This window comes from Vigna radiata, chromosome 8, assembly GCF_000741045.1.
Source record: "Vigna radiata var. radiata cultivar VC1973A chromosome 8, Vradiata_ver6, whole genome shotgun sequence".
Lineage (NCBI taxonomy): Eukaryota > Viridiplantae > Streptophyta > Magnoliopsida > Fabales > Fabaceae > Vigna > Vigna radiata.
Window position 1 is genome coordinate 38,956,614 of NC_028358.1, and position 17,808 is coordinate 38,974,421.

General features: G+C 29.1%; 1 protein-coding gene across 6 annotated transcripts; it reads right to left on the reverse strand.

The window, feature by feature from the left end:
• Positions 1-734: 734 nt before the first annotated feature.
• LOC106771449 (ethylene-responsive transcription factor ERF110) lies at positions 735-2,677 on the reverse strand. Of its 6 annotated transcripts, XR_002669389.1 has the most exons (3): positions 2,285-2,424; positions 1,057-2,159; positions 735-951 (listed from the first exon to the last, which is right to left on the reverse strand). XR_002669389.1 is itself a non-coding variant. In XM_022785528.1 (2 exons), the coding sequence occupies exon 2, from the start codon at positions 1,933-1,935 to the stop codon at positions 1,126-1,128; it is 810 nt and encodes a 269-aa protein (XP_022641249.1). In that variant the 5' UTR covers positions 1,936-2,159; positions 2,661-2,677; the 3' UTR covers positions 990-1,125. The 6 variants fall into 6 exon arrangements, 5 of the variants coding, with proteins under 5 accessions (XP_022641249.1, XP_022641247.1, XP_022641246.1 ...); XM_022785528.1 differs by lacking the exons at positions 735-951; positions 2,285-2,424 and adding an exon at positions 2,661-2,677 and having other exon boundaries at positions 990-2,159; XM_022785526.1 differs by lacking the exon at positions 735-951 and having other exon boundaries at positions 990-2,159; positions 2,413-2,609.
• Positions 2,678-17,808: the final 15,131 nt, after the last annotated feature.

Genomic DNA, 17,808 nt, shown 5'->3' on the forward strand with positions numbered 1-17,808 from the left:
TTAGCATTAAATTTATGATCATTATTGAGTTAATGTAAGATAATTATAGCACGTTACCGTTTTGAATAATAGAGTGTGATTTTTTTTATAAAATTACATGTTTTTGAAAAGAAAACACTGTACATTTTCAGACATCTAAATCCAACCAATTGATTTTTATCTGGTTAATTTTTATTTGGATGGTAAAAGATATTAAGAAATTTATACCAATCCAAATTATTAAAGGTTGGCTAATTTGAGTTTTATGTTCTCATTTATCCAAATCGAACCAAGACATAAACACCCCAATGCAATATGAGAAACATGTTGATATATAAAAAAGTGAGTCACGTAATATTAGAAATCACAGTGTGGTTTAAAATTTTAGTATGATGTAACAAAAATAATTCTATATGTTTTTTTAAGTAGAACGTGGACAATGATACAAAACCACTTTGGTTTAATTTCATATGGAAAAAGTTAGTTAAACTGGCTTTGTGTACTTGAAATTATAATAGCCAAGGAGCGTGTAACAATTGTCTGAAATCAAACAGTGTACCAGTAAGAAAAGATAAAAAGTGAATATTGTGACAACGTTTTTTATTTTTTTTCATCCTGAGAGACGAGAGTATATTTGGAAAAGAAAAATTAAAATTTTTTTAAATTAAAATTGTTAATCACATTTTGACACGTATAATATAGTGAAAAAAAAAAGTTAAAATATCATTTTCTTTATTTAAAACTCTAAATAAGTTGTCTGAGAACAAAAAGTTGGTTTCTTCATCTTTGCGTGGATTGTTGACAAAAAGTTTATATCAAATCGATCCATTAAGTTGAGAATTTGGAATAATCTCATCTTCAAACCTAAATGCTGCTTTGTCTTTATCATCTCTGAACTAAGCTTCAAAATGTAGCCTTCTACCACTCAATCTTTCTATCTACCTTTATCATCACCCACCCATTTTTCAACTTCTTTTTAACCCAAAAAAAAAATTCACTTCAACTTTAGCTCAATTAAAATTAAAAAATATATATTAATTAAAATAAAGTAAAATAAAATAAAAACAGAAGAAAAACCTGTTCTTTCTTTCACAAAAGAAAGAGAAAAAATAGTATAAAAACAAAGGCTGTGCTGTGTACTCCACGTCAACCGGGTGGTGGAGGTGGAGGAGGATAACTACTTGTATCTGACCATGACGAAGGTGGAAACTCTGACCCGCTACCACTGTCTCCTCCGCCGTGATGCTGTTGCCCCGGCGGCCGGAAAACTCCCATTTGCTGACTTGAAAACAGAGGAAAGGAAGCCGAGGATGGTGCATACGAAGGCGGTGGCGGCAACAACGACGATGAAGAAGATTGAAGCGCTGCCATTTGCGAATCATAGAACCACTGCTCGAGTCCATGGAACTCCCCTGTGCTCCGCAGAAGCTGAGAATAACCCCAATAGTCTCTAAGCAAATCAGGGGAGCTCTGAAACGGCGCCCCCTGCATCACCGTCGGAGAATAACCAGTTACTGCTGGAACATCAACGGAGCCCGAGAGTGAGGTGGCCGGAAAATCGGGAAGGTGAGGAGGTCGAACCGCAGTAACGTTTTCGGGGAAGTTGAGTTTGGCTCTGTTACCTCTAAACCTCAATGCGGCCTCATCGTAGGCTCTGGCAGCAGCCTCGGCGGTGTCGAAGGTGCCAAGCCACACTCTCGCCGCTTTGTGAGGATCGCGAATCTCCGCCGCCCATTTCCCCCACGGCCTCTGCCTCACCCCTCTGTATCTCCTCCTCCTCTCGCCGCTTTCTTCCTGTGACGCAGTCTGTGACGAACCACCCTCACCCCCACTCGCCGCAGAAGTAGTGTCATCTTCACGCGCTCTTTTCTGCCCAACCGAGCCCGAGCCCAAAAGAGGAGGCCCGGGAGAAGAAGACAAACCTGGAGAAGGCGCATGCATAAAACGTGGCGCCATGGGAAAACCACTTGCCGGGACCCACTCCGTGTTGGTTTGGGCAGAGGAAGAGGGTGACAGCACATGGGTCGGAACCGAACCTACAGTACCCCCTTGCACTTGCACATCCCTTGGGGTGAAAGGGTCTTCCGGGTCTTCTTGGCCCGAAGCGGAACCTGAAGCTGAAGGTCTCTGGTGCGCCACCGTTATACAGAGGTGTGATCCGATGGAGTTGATTATTCGTTCTGAGAAAGAAAGTTAAACACGTTATTGTATGTATATATAAGGATGGGTAAGCGAAATGGAACATGATGAAGAGGTGGCTAGCCCCCACAAGAACAGTGACCCTGTTGCGCCTCTATTACTCTACCTTCCACCATGCATACACATAATTAAACACACTCCACTACCAGATACATCCCCTTTCTTTCCTTTTATTCTTCCCAAATACTTAATTCTGCAAAAATTAAACTCTACCTATAAATAAAAGAAATATACATGTGCTTCCTGTTGCCGCCTCTCTGATTATTTTCGCTTCTCGATTCACACACACCTTATCAGATTTTTACTGAAAATGAAAGCAGGATGCAAAATCAAACTACTATCTGCACTTTCTGCAAATCCTTCCCATTGTCGGTTTCCTTTTTCAGATATACAGAAACAAAGAAATAGTGATCATCTTTGAGTTGAATTCTATACCCAGTCAAATAAAGAGAGAGAGAGAGAGAGACAATATTTTTACATACTTTAATTATTTTGGGCTCCCCTACTTTAGATCAGCCCATAGTTAACTCACGGATCTGGTTGAAAAAGATAACACTAAATAAACTCAAGATGTGCTTAAATAAGGTAAATATGTGATAAAGGCTTCACTGTGGATTAGGCTGGGAATCACTGCTCAAATATTTAATGAACTTCATATAATATATTTTTTTAAACATGTTTATCTTTTCGCTGCCATAAAAAATAGATAAAATTATAATTCAAGATTTTGATCTATAAAAAAATCAGATTATATTTGAGAGAGTTGTTGTTGCAAAGGAAGGTGGTGTTGAGGAATATTGTATGGTCAAAAGACGTCTCTGGAAGAAGTGAGACAAGAATTCCATGCATGATTGTATAATATTAAGTTAAAATAAAAGGAAACAGAAGAATGCAGCATTTGACCTAATATAAATAATAGGTAGGAATATAAAAGAGGAAGGTGAGGGTTAAATCCAAACATCTAAGTTAGGCATGAACTCCATACCGAATTGTTGAACTTCAACAGAAGGTTTTTGAGAGGACCGTGAAATTACAAGGTTTCAGGTATTGTCATTGCTTTTCATAATTATCTACTGCTCTTGTCTTTTTTGTGTCCCTCACTCCTTTTATAAGAGAAGAAGAGGTTTTGTATATATAAGAAGTGCCACAGGGAAAGTTCGTAAAGCATAAAATGAAATTTATCATAATTAGATGATAAAGATTATACTGGAATTAAAGTGTGGGATGCAGTGAATATTGTATGAATTATATTGTTTCAGACTGACTCTTTGGAGTTTTATGGATCGTGGGGCTTCTCCTCATAATTAAATCATCATTCAAAAAGAATAAAGACAATTTTCTATTCCCATCCCATACTATATATATTTTCTTTTAAGCAATTTTCGTTATCAAATTTAACTCTAATCCAATATTATATGATTATTTTAAAAAGTATTTAATGATATTAATATATTAATTATTATTTTATAATTTACAAACAATAATAAACTCGATTTTTTTTAACGAAAATAAAATTTTATCATATTTTATTTTATCAAATTTAAATTTACACATTCTTATATATTATAATATGATTAAATACCTAGCTAATATAAAATCTCCCGTAATAGTTAGAGTTTCTATTGAAGAATCGTAGTTTGTATAAACAAACTACAAATAAACTTCTAAAATCACTAAAAATTAATAAGTTAAAATGAGATTTTCAATGTCAGTGGAGTGGTCAAATAAAATGGATTTCACTTAAATAAATTAAAACTAAGTTAGATTTTTTCATAACAAAAAAAATTAGTCCGTATTTATATATTTTGCGGCAAAATAGTGGGATTTATTCATTATAAAACTGCTTTCAAATTAAAACAGTTTATTAAATATCTATTACTAGTCAATAACATTGTCAAATTAAAAACGAAATTTAAACTCATTATAATACATCTATATGTTGTCATATTTTATGTTCACTTTGGTTTCTGTTAATTTGAAATATTAAAATAAATATTTTATTTTTTTAATGTTAATATTTTACGAAAAAGTAACAATTGAGTCCATGTACATTTCACGAATTGAAAAACAAAACAAATATTTATTTAAGATGACATATTTTAATTACAAAAAAAAAAATCTTCTAATTATATTTATTTGTATAAAAATAGTGAACGCGTACTTGAATAATTGAAAAGATTTTTACAGTTTTTTACCTATATTAAATGAGTATTTATCACTTTTTTTTTTCAAAACGAAACAGTAAGTTAAATGATACAATAATAAAAAGTATATACAGTCATAATGGATGTATTAAAAAAATGTCATTATGCAATGTATTATTTACAAATTTTATTATCTTTGATTGAATTATTACATACTTTAACAGGAAAAAAAATTCACCGTGCATTTGGAGAAAAAATAAATATTTTTAACCAATAATTAAAATACCTTAAATTAAAATGTTTTCAATTGAAACATATTTAGGCTACAAATAGAAGTGCCAAAAGTATAAATTAATGACACGTAAATTATAATTAAACGTTAGAAATTACAAATCAAACACCAACAAAGATAAGTTAATCATTGCCGATAAAAAAAAGGTTAATAACTTAAAATCTTCGATGTCAATTATTTTAAACTGACATTCCTTTACTAAATTTTAAGAATGTAATCAAAATATATAATGTACCAGCGAGTACATACATTATTTTAACTTAATACATAATGATTGCTCAAATTAACAAATAATAATAAGTGAAAAATACCATCACCTAATTGATGTAATAATGAAAAACAATAGGGCAGGCAGCCTGAATGATGCTTCTCTACCTTTATTTTTTCGTGGTGGGCATTCATTTTCTGATTTTTCTAGGGTTGAACAAACATTTATGGATATTTTTTCTTTTACCAACTCATATCCAGATGGATTTAATAATTTTAATTTCTTAAAAAATTAAAACAGTATTTTAAATTATATATCGAGTTTGATTAGGTTCTATAATAATTTATGTAAAAAAATCGTATCCGTATTTATTATTTTTAACTTTTATCTAATTTCAAAGTGAAAAGAAAATTGTAATATCCAATAAAAAGTTACTCATATTAAGTTGTTTATCGTACAGAAGATTTTTTTTTTTTTTTAATCTGATGATAACAGATAGTTTTATTCAAGTGAATTTAACGTCAAAATTCAACTTAAAACTTTAAAATATTAGTTTTATTATTCCTCTCTTTTTTTCTCCTACATAAAGTATAACATGTCTTTAATTTACACTTCTTGTCGCGTCTCAATTAAGTTTAATTTTGAAGCATGAAAAGGTATACTTTTAATTAATCTTTTATTTTTACATATTTTTAAAAAGAATTGAAAATATTTTAATCATACAATTACATAATGATATATAAAACTTTTATATTGTGAATATATTCCAAATAAATTACTCTCAGATTAATTATGATGAGAAGAAAAAGGTTGAATTTAACCTAAAATAAATAAATTCATAAATCATAAATAATAGAAAGTTAAAAAAAAAAAGTTTTTATATATGGAAATCGAAATCTGTGTGTATACGGTACTACATCCTAACCCTTGAAACATTTCGAAATATGAGGAGTCATGAACCCGTTTGACAGACAAGTAGCCAAACTATGTTTTCCACTATGAAAGGTGCAAAGTGGCTGGTATAACCACCAAAACACTTACATATTTATAGTGCCTCTCGTTAAAATATTATTAAACAATTTTTACAAATGCTAAAATGCTATAAAAACACTTTTAAAATAAACATATTTTTCCTTTTAATTTATTTATTAAGATTTCTCAATATTATATTACCAGAAGGCACCGACCGCTGGTCGACACGTGCAGGCTGAGGCTTCTTCCATCGTTTTCAAGACCACAGACCATTCTGTATCGTTGATTAATCATTCACCATTGTTAGCTTTCCGAGTTCATTTTTTAGGTTCCAGTCCGTTTTAGGCACGTGTTCTTTTTGTTGTCTTCTACTTTCAGAGACACCAATAGTATAATTCAAACTTTTTTATTTATTACAATTCATTTTAGGAAAGTTCTTTGAACTTGACCAAATGAGCTAGATTGCCCAACTTTTTTATTTTATAAAAAAAAAATCAGAAACAGAAAATGAAATAAATTTTATATATAAATTAACATGTAGAAAAAGTTTCTCAAATATTTTAAAAATTGAAAGTTTTATTTTACATGAATTAGTTTTTAACTTGTAAAAAAAATTAATTTCACTTCTTAAATATATATATACAGAGAGAGAGAAAAATCGTTTGACATATCCCTAATTTATTGTTCGGACTGCATTATAGAAACTTTAGGTAGTTAAATAATCTAATTATAACACTTAAAGACATTGCATGAATGGTCTAATTAGTCGAAGAGTACGCCTCAACTATAATACTTATAGAAATAAGAAATTGATTGATGAAGAAAATGTTTGGTGTTATTTGTGCATGTTTGGCAATCTAGATTATAGTATTTGGTTTCTTATTATGATTTTAAGGCATAAACTAGCTTTTTCACGATAACTAAAGTTAAATCTTATAATTAAAAGTTAATCATGTTCTCGTTTCGTTTGACATTTTAGTAAAAGAAAAATATTTTAATTATTTTACATGTAATCAAACTAATAAGTTTTTTTCTTATCATCAAGTAAAAAGATGAGAGATGGTATAATTAATATAAAAAAAAATATATTAGAACATGATGCTATTCTATCGTTTACAAACATGTTAGCATCTATAATTTTACTGTAAAACAAATTTCTAAATGAGATCATTTCTTACAAAATCATTTTTTTACATAATATATCTAACTATGAAGCATTACATAATACTAGGATACAACAATGAACCAGTTATGAAAATAAAATTTATTTTCTTTAAACATAGAATACGTAATTTTAATTTATATATATATAATTTATAAACATCTCAATGACATTTCATGAGTATAAAAGAATATATACATAAGTTTATTTTATGAAATGTTTTCAATACAATATTATATTTTCTAATACTAAATGTTTTAATTTTAGTGTTTGTGCATGGACATAACATATTTAATGAAATATCAACTATTATTGGTCACATTTTTTTAAAGATATTTATATTACATTATTTATTTACTTTTTTATTATCATCTAATTTATCTAATTATTTTTACTATAAGTGTAGTGCAATAAATAAATTAAAAGTTATGAATGTAATTATTATATCATTCCGTTGATGACTAACAAAGTAATTGGGATAAGATAATATTATATAACCTATTTTTAACTTTCATATTCTAATTTTAACTTTAATTTAATTTTCTAGAATTTTAAAAGCAAATAACCGATGAAAAAATATCAGTCTATGTTCAACAAACTTGGACAAGGTATTTCTTTTCTTTGATATAAAAGTATAGAGTAAATTGAGTTAAAATTAGTTAGTTATTTGTTTAATTATAGTTATGAAATTGTAACAAAATCCAATTTGATTGTTGTCAAAAGACATATTTACAGTAGTAATGACTTAAAATTATAACATTATATAATTACATTTAATATTTCAACTTAATAATGATTTAATTTTTAAAATATTAATTTGTGGTGTTATTCAAACAAAAGATTGCATCATTTAAGTGTTTCATCATAATTTGAACAATATAGATATTTAGGCATTAGAAATTTAATACAGACAATCATTCAAACTTTTAAATATTTATTGGCTTATTATTACATATAGCTTGATTAGTGAATGTAACCAGATAGAAGGATGGTAATTACTACTCATTCTTTACTTAAAGATTTATCCTTTAATTTAAAGAAGAAAAAAAAAAGTCTTATCTCACAAGTTGTTTGAGGGAGGAGTATTGTCATTCAACCATTATACTAATCACTTTAGTGATAATACTCTACAATCACTTTTGAAACAATCATTTAAATGATTACTTAATATAAACTCAAAATTAACCAAAAATAACTTTTAATCGGTTTAAATTTTATAATAATTTTAAAACATAAATTTTCCCAATTCAATTAAAGACATTTCAAATTATTAACAAACTTTAGCTATAAAGTGACTTAATAGTAAAGTTAGAAATATGATGAGGGGATTCAACTTTTTACTAATGTTTGAAAATTGTAAAATTAGTTTGATGAGTTTGAAAGAGAGGAGAGAAGATATTTTAGATTCAAACTCCTTTCACTAACAAATTTTATCAAGAATTTGTTTTCCCTTTTTTTTTCTTTTTTTTTTTACTTAGACACTTATGCTAATACAACACTGAAGTCTTCGTGACAATTGAACAGAGCTAACATTTAACTCACTAATCACTATACATAAACTTTCATTTCTAATAATTTGACCGTATTTCTTTGATTAATTGTGTTTTTGTTTGCGTCACGGAATGAAAGACTTTCTGAATTTTCTTCTTTTGCTCCATCAGCGATTGAAACCAACACGATATGTATAGTTAATGTTATATGAGAATAATTATATCAATTTGAAGTACACATATAATTAGTGTGTAAGCTTTATAATGTCGTTTAATTACAAATTTGATTTATAATTATTTTTAAAGTTATACTGAGAATAATTCAGATCAGTTAAAAATGTAATTTTTTCACAAGTATAATTCTATCATTTAAATCATAAATAGACATAGTGTAAGAAGAAAGTTTCACTAAAAAAAGACGTATACCTACAAGCACTTTTACCTTTATGTATATTTTACTATAGGTATAACTCAAATACTTTTTCCTATAAATATTTCGTAAAATCTATGACAAATAAACCGTTCCTGTAAGAAATGTAAAACATAATCACGTGTTAAAACTTAAGTGTATGAAATATGTATATAAAAAATATATTGATCTGATTTGAATTTTAAAAATATTGATATTTTTAAAATTTAGAATTTATTTGGGGAGGACCTAACGGCCTTTTTCCAGTTCTATCCCTAACTGACCTGACCAGACCTTGCCACATCCATAACAAATTGTCTTCAACGCTCCTTGCTTCTTCCGATACGGTGGTGATGATGCTCTTCTTTCTGCTTGAATCGCCGACAAGCTTGGCTCCCATTGGCTAAATCGAGTCTATTTTTCTTCATCTGTTTCATCGCTTTGTTTGCTATATTTGTCTTCGATTATGTACTCATTTGTTTACCTTTTGGATTTCTCTTAGGAATTAGTCGTACTTGGTAGCGCTTCCAAGGAAAGCATTCAGGTAAAAGAGATTTCACTTTTCTGTGATTTTAGTACTGTTATTATGCTACTGGAACTGGTTCTAAAGGTTATTGTGTGGAATGATTGATAATCTAACACTTCACATCCTGCTCTATGTAAAACAATTCTGCTCTTGTTTTGTAGAGGTTATGTTTTTCTTTATCTTTTCTAATAAAATACATAATTATTGCAATTTTATTAATCTTCTTTTTTCTTTGAGTTTGATATTTTTGTCAATATAGCTTTGCCTTTTGTGTGTATGGGTGGTGGATCGGTTTTAGTCTATCATTCTGTGCCTTCTACATTGATATCTCTCTCGTGCTTTAGGAAGTGGTTTCGAATTTAAACCACTTTGGATGGTAATCAGCTTTTAATTTAAACGAAATGTGGTAAACTTGATTTGTTAAACAAAAGTTTCATGTTAAAAGTTGGATTGTTTAATTTCTATTCCAAAGACAATAGTGAAGTCGTGTAGGGGTAAACGTTTGCACTCGTCATTTTTTGACTGCTATGATCATTTCATATTCTCTGAAAGATTGAATACATATATGGTGGGTTTGGCCCTTTTTTCTTGGCACACGTTTTCACTTTATTTCATTTTGCTTATTCTGGCCAAACTCCTGAAAATGAATCTACAGTATTTGATAAAAATGAAGTAGGACAAACCAAATTCTCTGAAAAGTAATAAAAATAGTTTATTCCAAAGGAATCACATAGCTTGGCAGTGGAGAAACAATCTTGCGCAGTTTCAGACTCAGATCTACACCACATATATATATATATATATATATATATATATATATATATATATATATATATATATATATATATATATATATATATATTTAGCTAGAGAGAGTGAACTGCATGGGGCCATCTATACAAGATGTCGTAAGTGTTAATAAAACAAATTTTGAACTTAGAAGGAGCTCTAGAATTCCAAGTTGGCATATAGAAAGGGTGCATCACCTTGTAGGAGAATGTTTGAGAAACTGAATTAATATTAGAAAAAAGAAGCAGTAAAGCTGACGTTCCATTTTCCCATATCAAAATTAGATAAAAGAAAAGGTGCATAGTGAAGTAAGGCAAAAAGAAGCTGAAGTTGATTAACTTTTTATCATTTATATTTTGGAGAAGTATTTAAACAATTCTAAGAAATTGATATATTCTTTATTTAAATTACTTGATGAAATATTTCTTTAACAATTAAAGTGAAAACATCGGAACCACTAAAGATAGTAACTGGAATTTGTAATTTTCTGAATTTAGTTAGATAATATATATGATTCATCAACGAATTTCATCATATTAGACATTTTATCATGCTTCTAAAATGGGATTGTAAGGTCTGTAAGATAGAAGGATAATACAGGCTTTTAACAACTAAGAACACACGAGAAGAATTATCTAGAACCGTCAATTTGATATATCGTTCATAAATAAGTTTTTACCAATCTTTTGAATAAACTTTCTTAGAATAATCCTAAATCAGGTGGCTAAAAAAAAGTTCCAACACTCAAAGTTGAGACAAATTGGGTCGAGATTGAAATATGTTGTCCCAATCTGAATGTTGAGTCGGACTGGGTTGGATTCTAAAGACGAAGATCAAGATCGGTTTGTTGGTTCAAAGATAGAGAGAAGCTATCAAGAATTGAAAGTCAAGATAACCAGTTCAAAAAAACAAGGTTGAGTAGTTTATTTTAAATAAAAAATTTAGACAAATAGATCTCATTCAAATATTAAAACAAGCTAATCTTAACTTAAGTTTGAGACGAATTGATAAAGACTAAATATTAAGACAAACTAGTTGAAAGTGAATTGAAATATAGAAAATAAGAAAAAAAAATATTAAATGTAAAGCTATAGAAAAAATATAGACATGTTCCACGTGTTAAATACGATTAAATATTTTGTTACAATACAATGTATATTTAATTATTATATTTACATAATAACAAAATAACATAATGAACATTATATATATACTTATATAGAACTTTTGTGTTCATATTTATTTTATAGTTTTGTCTTTGAAATAAAAGTTTTTCTAAATTTCAATAATTATTTAATATTATTTTTTAAAAGACCATTTCTCTAAATTTTATCTGATTTTTTTATTGGACAATTTTTTTAAATTTACCATTTTCTTAATTATAAAACTATTTACAAAATATATAAAATTAATTACAATAAATTTATAAAAGATATTTGTATTTAATTTTATAATTAGAATAAAAATAACCATAATAAAAAAGTAAGAACATATGCCAGCATCGCGTATGTTTTTATTAATATATAAAAAAAACGAAAGATCATAATAAAAATAAGGATATAGAGACACCAAGAAGTATGTGGTTTTTCCTGTGAAAATTGTTGGTAGAATCTTCAATAAACAATTTTCTCATAGATTATTACTTATTCATAGTATTAATATAATTTATGAAACTCATATTTACTTATATTTCAACATATTTTCAAAATTGATTCAAATAGTGAAGCATGTAGAATTTACTAAAAAGAAAACATTAAATGTCCCTGAAATTAAGAAGTGGTTGTGTGTCTCCACAACCGAAAACAATGAAATAAAGTAAGTTGAAAACTTTAAAAGTTCAAATCGAACACTTCAGCATCATGAATTCATATAAAAAAGCCGAACAATAAGGAGGAGTCTTGCAAGTTTCTGGTTTTCAATTTCTTCACGTTTGATCAAACTTGTGACACATATTTTTTAGAATAAAAAGACAAACAAACATGAGAACGACATCATGTGACAGATAATCATAATTAGCAATGTCTGTTTCTTTTATGGAAAATGATATATGAACAACAACTTTTGACAACATTTTGACACGGGACACGTGTCAAAATGTGAATGGTCTACGTGGAAAAAAAAATAAAAATAAGAATGATGTGGAAATAGAATTGGGAAAAAGTTTGAAAATGGGGAAGTTCATTTTCACATTTCAGAATTTGAATCTGAGGCAAGATGAGAGAGAACCCAAGCTTAGAGAGAGAAAGTGAACCCTAGAGTGAGTCCCGCTCCCTCCCACCCAGCCAACCTGCCTCTTCCAACAAATGTGTTGATGCAAGCATGGTCCGTCGAAGTTCCGCGTGACGAAGTGGTGTTCGTTCCGGTGACCGGCGACGTTGGAAGCTTTGATTGGAACCGCCACCAACATTAAAGGTTGGTTTAGTTTGTTTAAATTTGTTAGGGCATTTATGTGTTGTTGTGTTTTTTGGGCATTTTTCAAAGTATGGTTTAGTGTGGGTTGAAGTTGTGTAGAAAATTTAGTGGTTGATGGCGTTTTTAGGTGGAAAGTATGAAGTTTTTTTCTAATTTTTTTGACCATTTACTGGTTTAGTTCTTTCGATACAATTATTATGCCATTTATATACAATTCCATGTCCAAGGAACCATTTTTTGTAAAACTCATGGTGTAGAAACTGCAGTGGTAGCAAAGGCAAAATAAGTGGGGACTTCATGCAAATGTTTTGCACAACCAGGCCAACTACGTTGCAGGTACAACACTTGCACACTCCAAGCCAACCAAACTTGTAAGTTTTTAATGTTCATTTCTGCAAATAAAAAATTTTATTGTTTCATTGATATGTTAAATAACATTATTTGTATGTTGGACTTTGTTTGATGTAGATATGATTGTGGAGTTATTGTTTTGAAATTTATGGAGTTGTGGGATGGTGTTGAGAAATACGAAGGCAACACAATGCCCACTTAAAGAACTATAAGTTATACAAATTTTCATTATTGGGAGCTTTGATAGAAGATGTTGCATTTTATTGATATGTTGTGCATTTATCTCTTTGNAGGAGGAACTGCAACAGGTTAGGGAGAAGTGTGTTTGTGATTGGATCTTGGATGTGGACAATGTGTGGAGGGATGAAGTGTTGCAAGATTTAGGCCTTATGTAGATGTTGAATAGGGATTTTTGCAATGCGATTGATGTTTTGCTTACAATATGTATTGATGTTGATTGTACATATTTGTTCTTAAGAATGTTGAAAGAAAAGTAGTTGTTACATTTATTGTTAATGAAATTTGAAAATTAGAATGATCAATGTTTAAAATGTTTGTACTACAGTCGCACTAAATTTGGTTGTCAAGATTTATGAAATATTGTATGTACATGGTTCTGTGTAGAAAGAATAATGAAAATAAATTGGCTTAAGTGGTAATGACGAAAAGAAATTAGGCACACCAAAATGAGTTCCATGTACATAGTTGACCTTCCTATACAAAAAGTTCAACTAAATACCCACTTATATTACTTTTGGTACCAGTTCTGTTCCTACACCATGACTCTTAGTAATTATGCTTCCTTTGCCACTTATTTGTTCATAAATTGTATAAAAGTTGGTTCCAAATTACTTATAATTGGAAAAAATTATGAGAAAGAAATTAGGCACTCCAAAATGAGTTTCATGTACATAATTGACCTTCTTGTGCAAAACGTTCAACCAAAGTACGCCCTTATTTTGCCTTTGGTACCAGTTCTATTCCTGCAGCATGACTCTTATTAATTATGCTTCCTTTGCCACGTTTTTGTTNATAAATTGTATAAAAATTGGTTCCAAATTACTTATAATCGGAAAAAGTGATGAGAAAGAAATTAGGGACTCCAAAATGAGTTTCATGTACATAGTTGACCTTCCTGTGCAAAACGTTTAACTGAAGTACCCACTTATTTTGCCTTTGGTACCAGTTTTGTTCCTCCACCAGGACTCTTAGTAATTATGTTTCCTTTACCGCATTTTTGTTCATAAATTGTATAAAAATTGGTTCCAAATTACTTATAATGGGAAAAAATGATGAGAAAGAAATTAGGCATTCCAAAACGAGTTTCATAGTCATAGTTGACCTTCCTGTGCAAAAAGTTCAACTGAATTACCCACTTATTTTGCCTTTGGTACCAGTTTTGTTCCTACACTATGACTCTTAGTAATTATGCTTCATTGGTTTATTGAACATCCCTGATTCTGAAAGAAAATATCACAAATATGGTCAGTTCAAAAGCATAAATTGCACAAAAAACCAGAATGTGCAAAATGTTCATAACTTGTTTAATTTCAAGTTACAGTTCAACCAATAAGTCAAAGAAGTTGGGACTTTCTCACTTCCTAAATGAAAGCGCAGGTTTTAAGTTCGCACGATGACACTCTGATAGCAATGGGTGGCTTGGTGGAGGGAAGATGAGACCGTCTAGGTTTTGCGTACGAACGACGACACTCCGTCGATATTGGGTGGTTGGGTGGAGGGAAGACGACACCGTCTATGTTTTGTCTACGAACGCCGGCAGTACGACAACACTTCGGTAGCAGCGGTGGTAGGGTGGAGGGAAGACAAGTCTCTCTCTGGTTTTCATGCTCAAAGATTCTCTCTCAAATGTTCCTCAGATTACAAATATGAAAATGAGAAAATGAAACCCAAATTTGAAACCTTCCCCCAATTCTCATTGCCACATCATTCTCATATTAAAAATTCATTTTCCACGTGCACCACTCACATTTGAACACGTGTTCCGTGTCTAAATGTTGTCAAAATCTGTTGTTTACATATCATTTTCCGTCTTTTATTATTTTTTAGGATAAAGATACTTAGACAACATTTTTTGACAACATTTGAACATCATCATATGTGTCATTGTGTGATTGGTTCATTGTAGTGTCATTGTGTCATTTGGACCAATCACACAATGACACGTATGATTGATGTTCAAATGTTGTCAAAAAATGTTGTCTATGTATCATTACCCTATTTTTTACGTTCATTTAATGTTATTTTTATTTTTATTTTAAAAAGAATACAAAATTTTATATTAAAAAATCATTTTACTTTTATATTATGTATTAAATGAATGAAATATTACTCTTATTTTTTTTCATGAATAAGAATCATCTTGTTGAAATGCAGAAGCTTGATTACTCAATATATATAGATTTATCTTCTTCTTTTTCATTTATGTAAAGTACCATACTTATAGAATTGAGTTACTTACAAATCATATCAGACATTTTCAAATTGAAACAAATTTTATCAAACATTGAGTAGTTTTAGCAGAAAATAAAAACTTCCTAATAAAGTTTCTTAGGCTCTCTCGAGGAAAACAAATACACACTAAATAGATATGGATATGGATATGGTATCTGAATAAAAAAAAGATTTTTCTTTTCATATTACCTAATTAATATATCTCTAATATATCTTTAGTATATCTATTAGTTTTCATAACCAAATTAATGCATTCCTTTAATATGTTTATTGGATTGGATAATTAATATATAGTTAATATAACTCTTCTTTCTAAATTGATGTTGATTAGTATATGGTTGATTTTAAACTAAGTTTGAATATTTCGTTTGAAGTTACCACTAAATTACAGGATACTTCATAATAATAAGATGGTGATCTCCAAACAAAATTTATTGCTGTGTTAATATAAAAAAAATCATAATAATTTGTGAATTTTTGATAAATATTAAAACTTTTACTTCAATTTTGTCTTACAATAAATACTTTTGTGTTAAAATACTTAGTATTATTGTATATAAACTAATAAGAAAATGCAGATATTTTAATCCTCTCCAATAAAAAATAGCAAGAAGATTCTACGCCAATAAAATATTAAAAAATTCTGCACCAATGAGTCATAAGAGTTTTATATAAAAAAAAAAAAAACTCAAAACATCGATGTGTTTGACATTCATTTTTAATTTAAAATCAAAGTTACACTTAAAATCTGAAAGAGACTTGAAGAACATTCGACCTCTGGAACTGAAAGAAGAAAACTTATGTATCAATGTTTGATTTGACTTTGGCAACTAAGAAAATCCAAGTGGCAGCAACATGCATCACACAATATCCTATAGTCGGTGCTCACTCACAAAATGAGCAATTCTACAACTTTCTATCTTTATTATTTAAAGATCAAAATTTTCAACTACTTCAGTCAACATTTTCGAAAGGGAGAAAAAAGAAAACAGAAAAAGAACCAAACCAAAGGAAAAAGGAAATTTGAAGATAGATAGTTGGGAACTACAAGGCACCAATTAGGTTTAATATGCTTGTTCATATCATAACTACGATAAATTTATTTTAGTTTTTGGTATAAAAGATTTGCTAGTTTGACTTTTATAAATTTTAAAAACATTTTTCATTATATGCATGTGTAAACTCGTCTTAAACTATAAGAGGGGATGGTTGGACTAAAGAGATTAAAAAGATTATAAGGATGCTACTTGCCATAGGATTATATTCTTAATAATAATAAAGTAAAATCAAATAAAAACATGTCATAAGATGGTCTAAATTGTATTAAGAAAAATATTATTTGATATATCTAATTCTTTTATATTTATTTGATACTATTTCTTTTTATTTTTTATTCTCTTTCTTATAAAAATAAAAAACTTTATACTTTTATAATCATTTAATTCTTATATTCTGTATCAAATGAATGTAATTATATATTACGGTAACATTGTTTATTACGAACAACTCATCTTAGATCTTAGATATAATAGTAATAATATATAAATTACTTGTTTGGCATAGTCTCACAAAGAATAATGAAAAAAAAAATAACCTTGATTTGGTGTGTGATCTAGCTTATGCCAAAAGCAACCAAATTAATGTGACAACAACTAGAGGAATACAAAATTTTCAAGCTTCACTTTAATCAACAAATAGAGCATTTACCAATGTGAGTATTACGTGCAATCAAAACAGAACCGGACACGTACATAAAGCACAATTAAAGAAAGCATAAACAAAGTAAAATGGTTTGAGATACTATCATGTATTTGATAAAGACATTATTATAGTTTATCAACATTCTGACAAGAGTCTCACTTTAAATAACATGAACTATTTATATAATGCTTAAGTTTGAAGACTCTTACCAAATAAACCAGTTTTTACGGTCAAACTTTTTTCTTGTGTCTAACTTCTAATAATTGATCTTTTCCTTATATAGAGTTAAATATAGACTACATAAAGATACAAATTGATATATATGAGTAAACTTGTCTTTGTTGGAAAATTTACATAGTATATAAAATGAATAAAAACTTCAATTTAGAAGGTTCAATTAGATTTAAAAATGTATTCAGTTTTGATGTTTCTTTTTATAGACACAAGAAAACAGATGCAGAACTATGCCTAAATATATGATGTTATGCAATGGAGAAAATCCAGACAAAACTTTTTCAAAAATAGCCATTGACTGTTGCATTGAAAATAACAATAGTACAAATGAACTAAGACTGAAATATCAAGTTGAAAGTAGTGATGCCAGAGTCACAACACCATCTTTAATTCTGGATAACGAAATACAACATTCCCTATAAAGAACGTGACTTCATATCATACTAAAAACTCCATCATAAATTACCT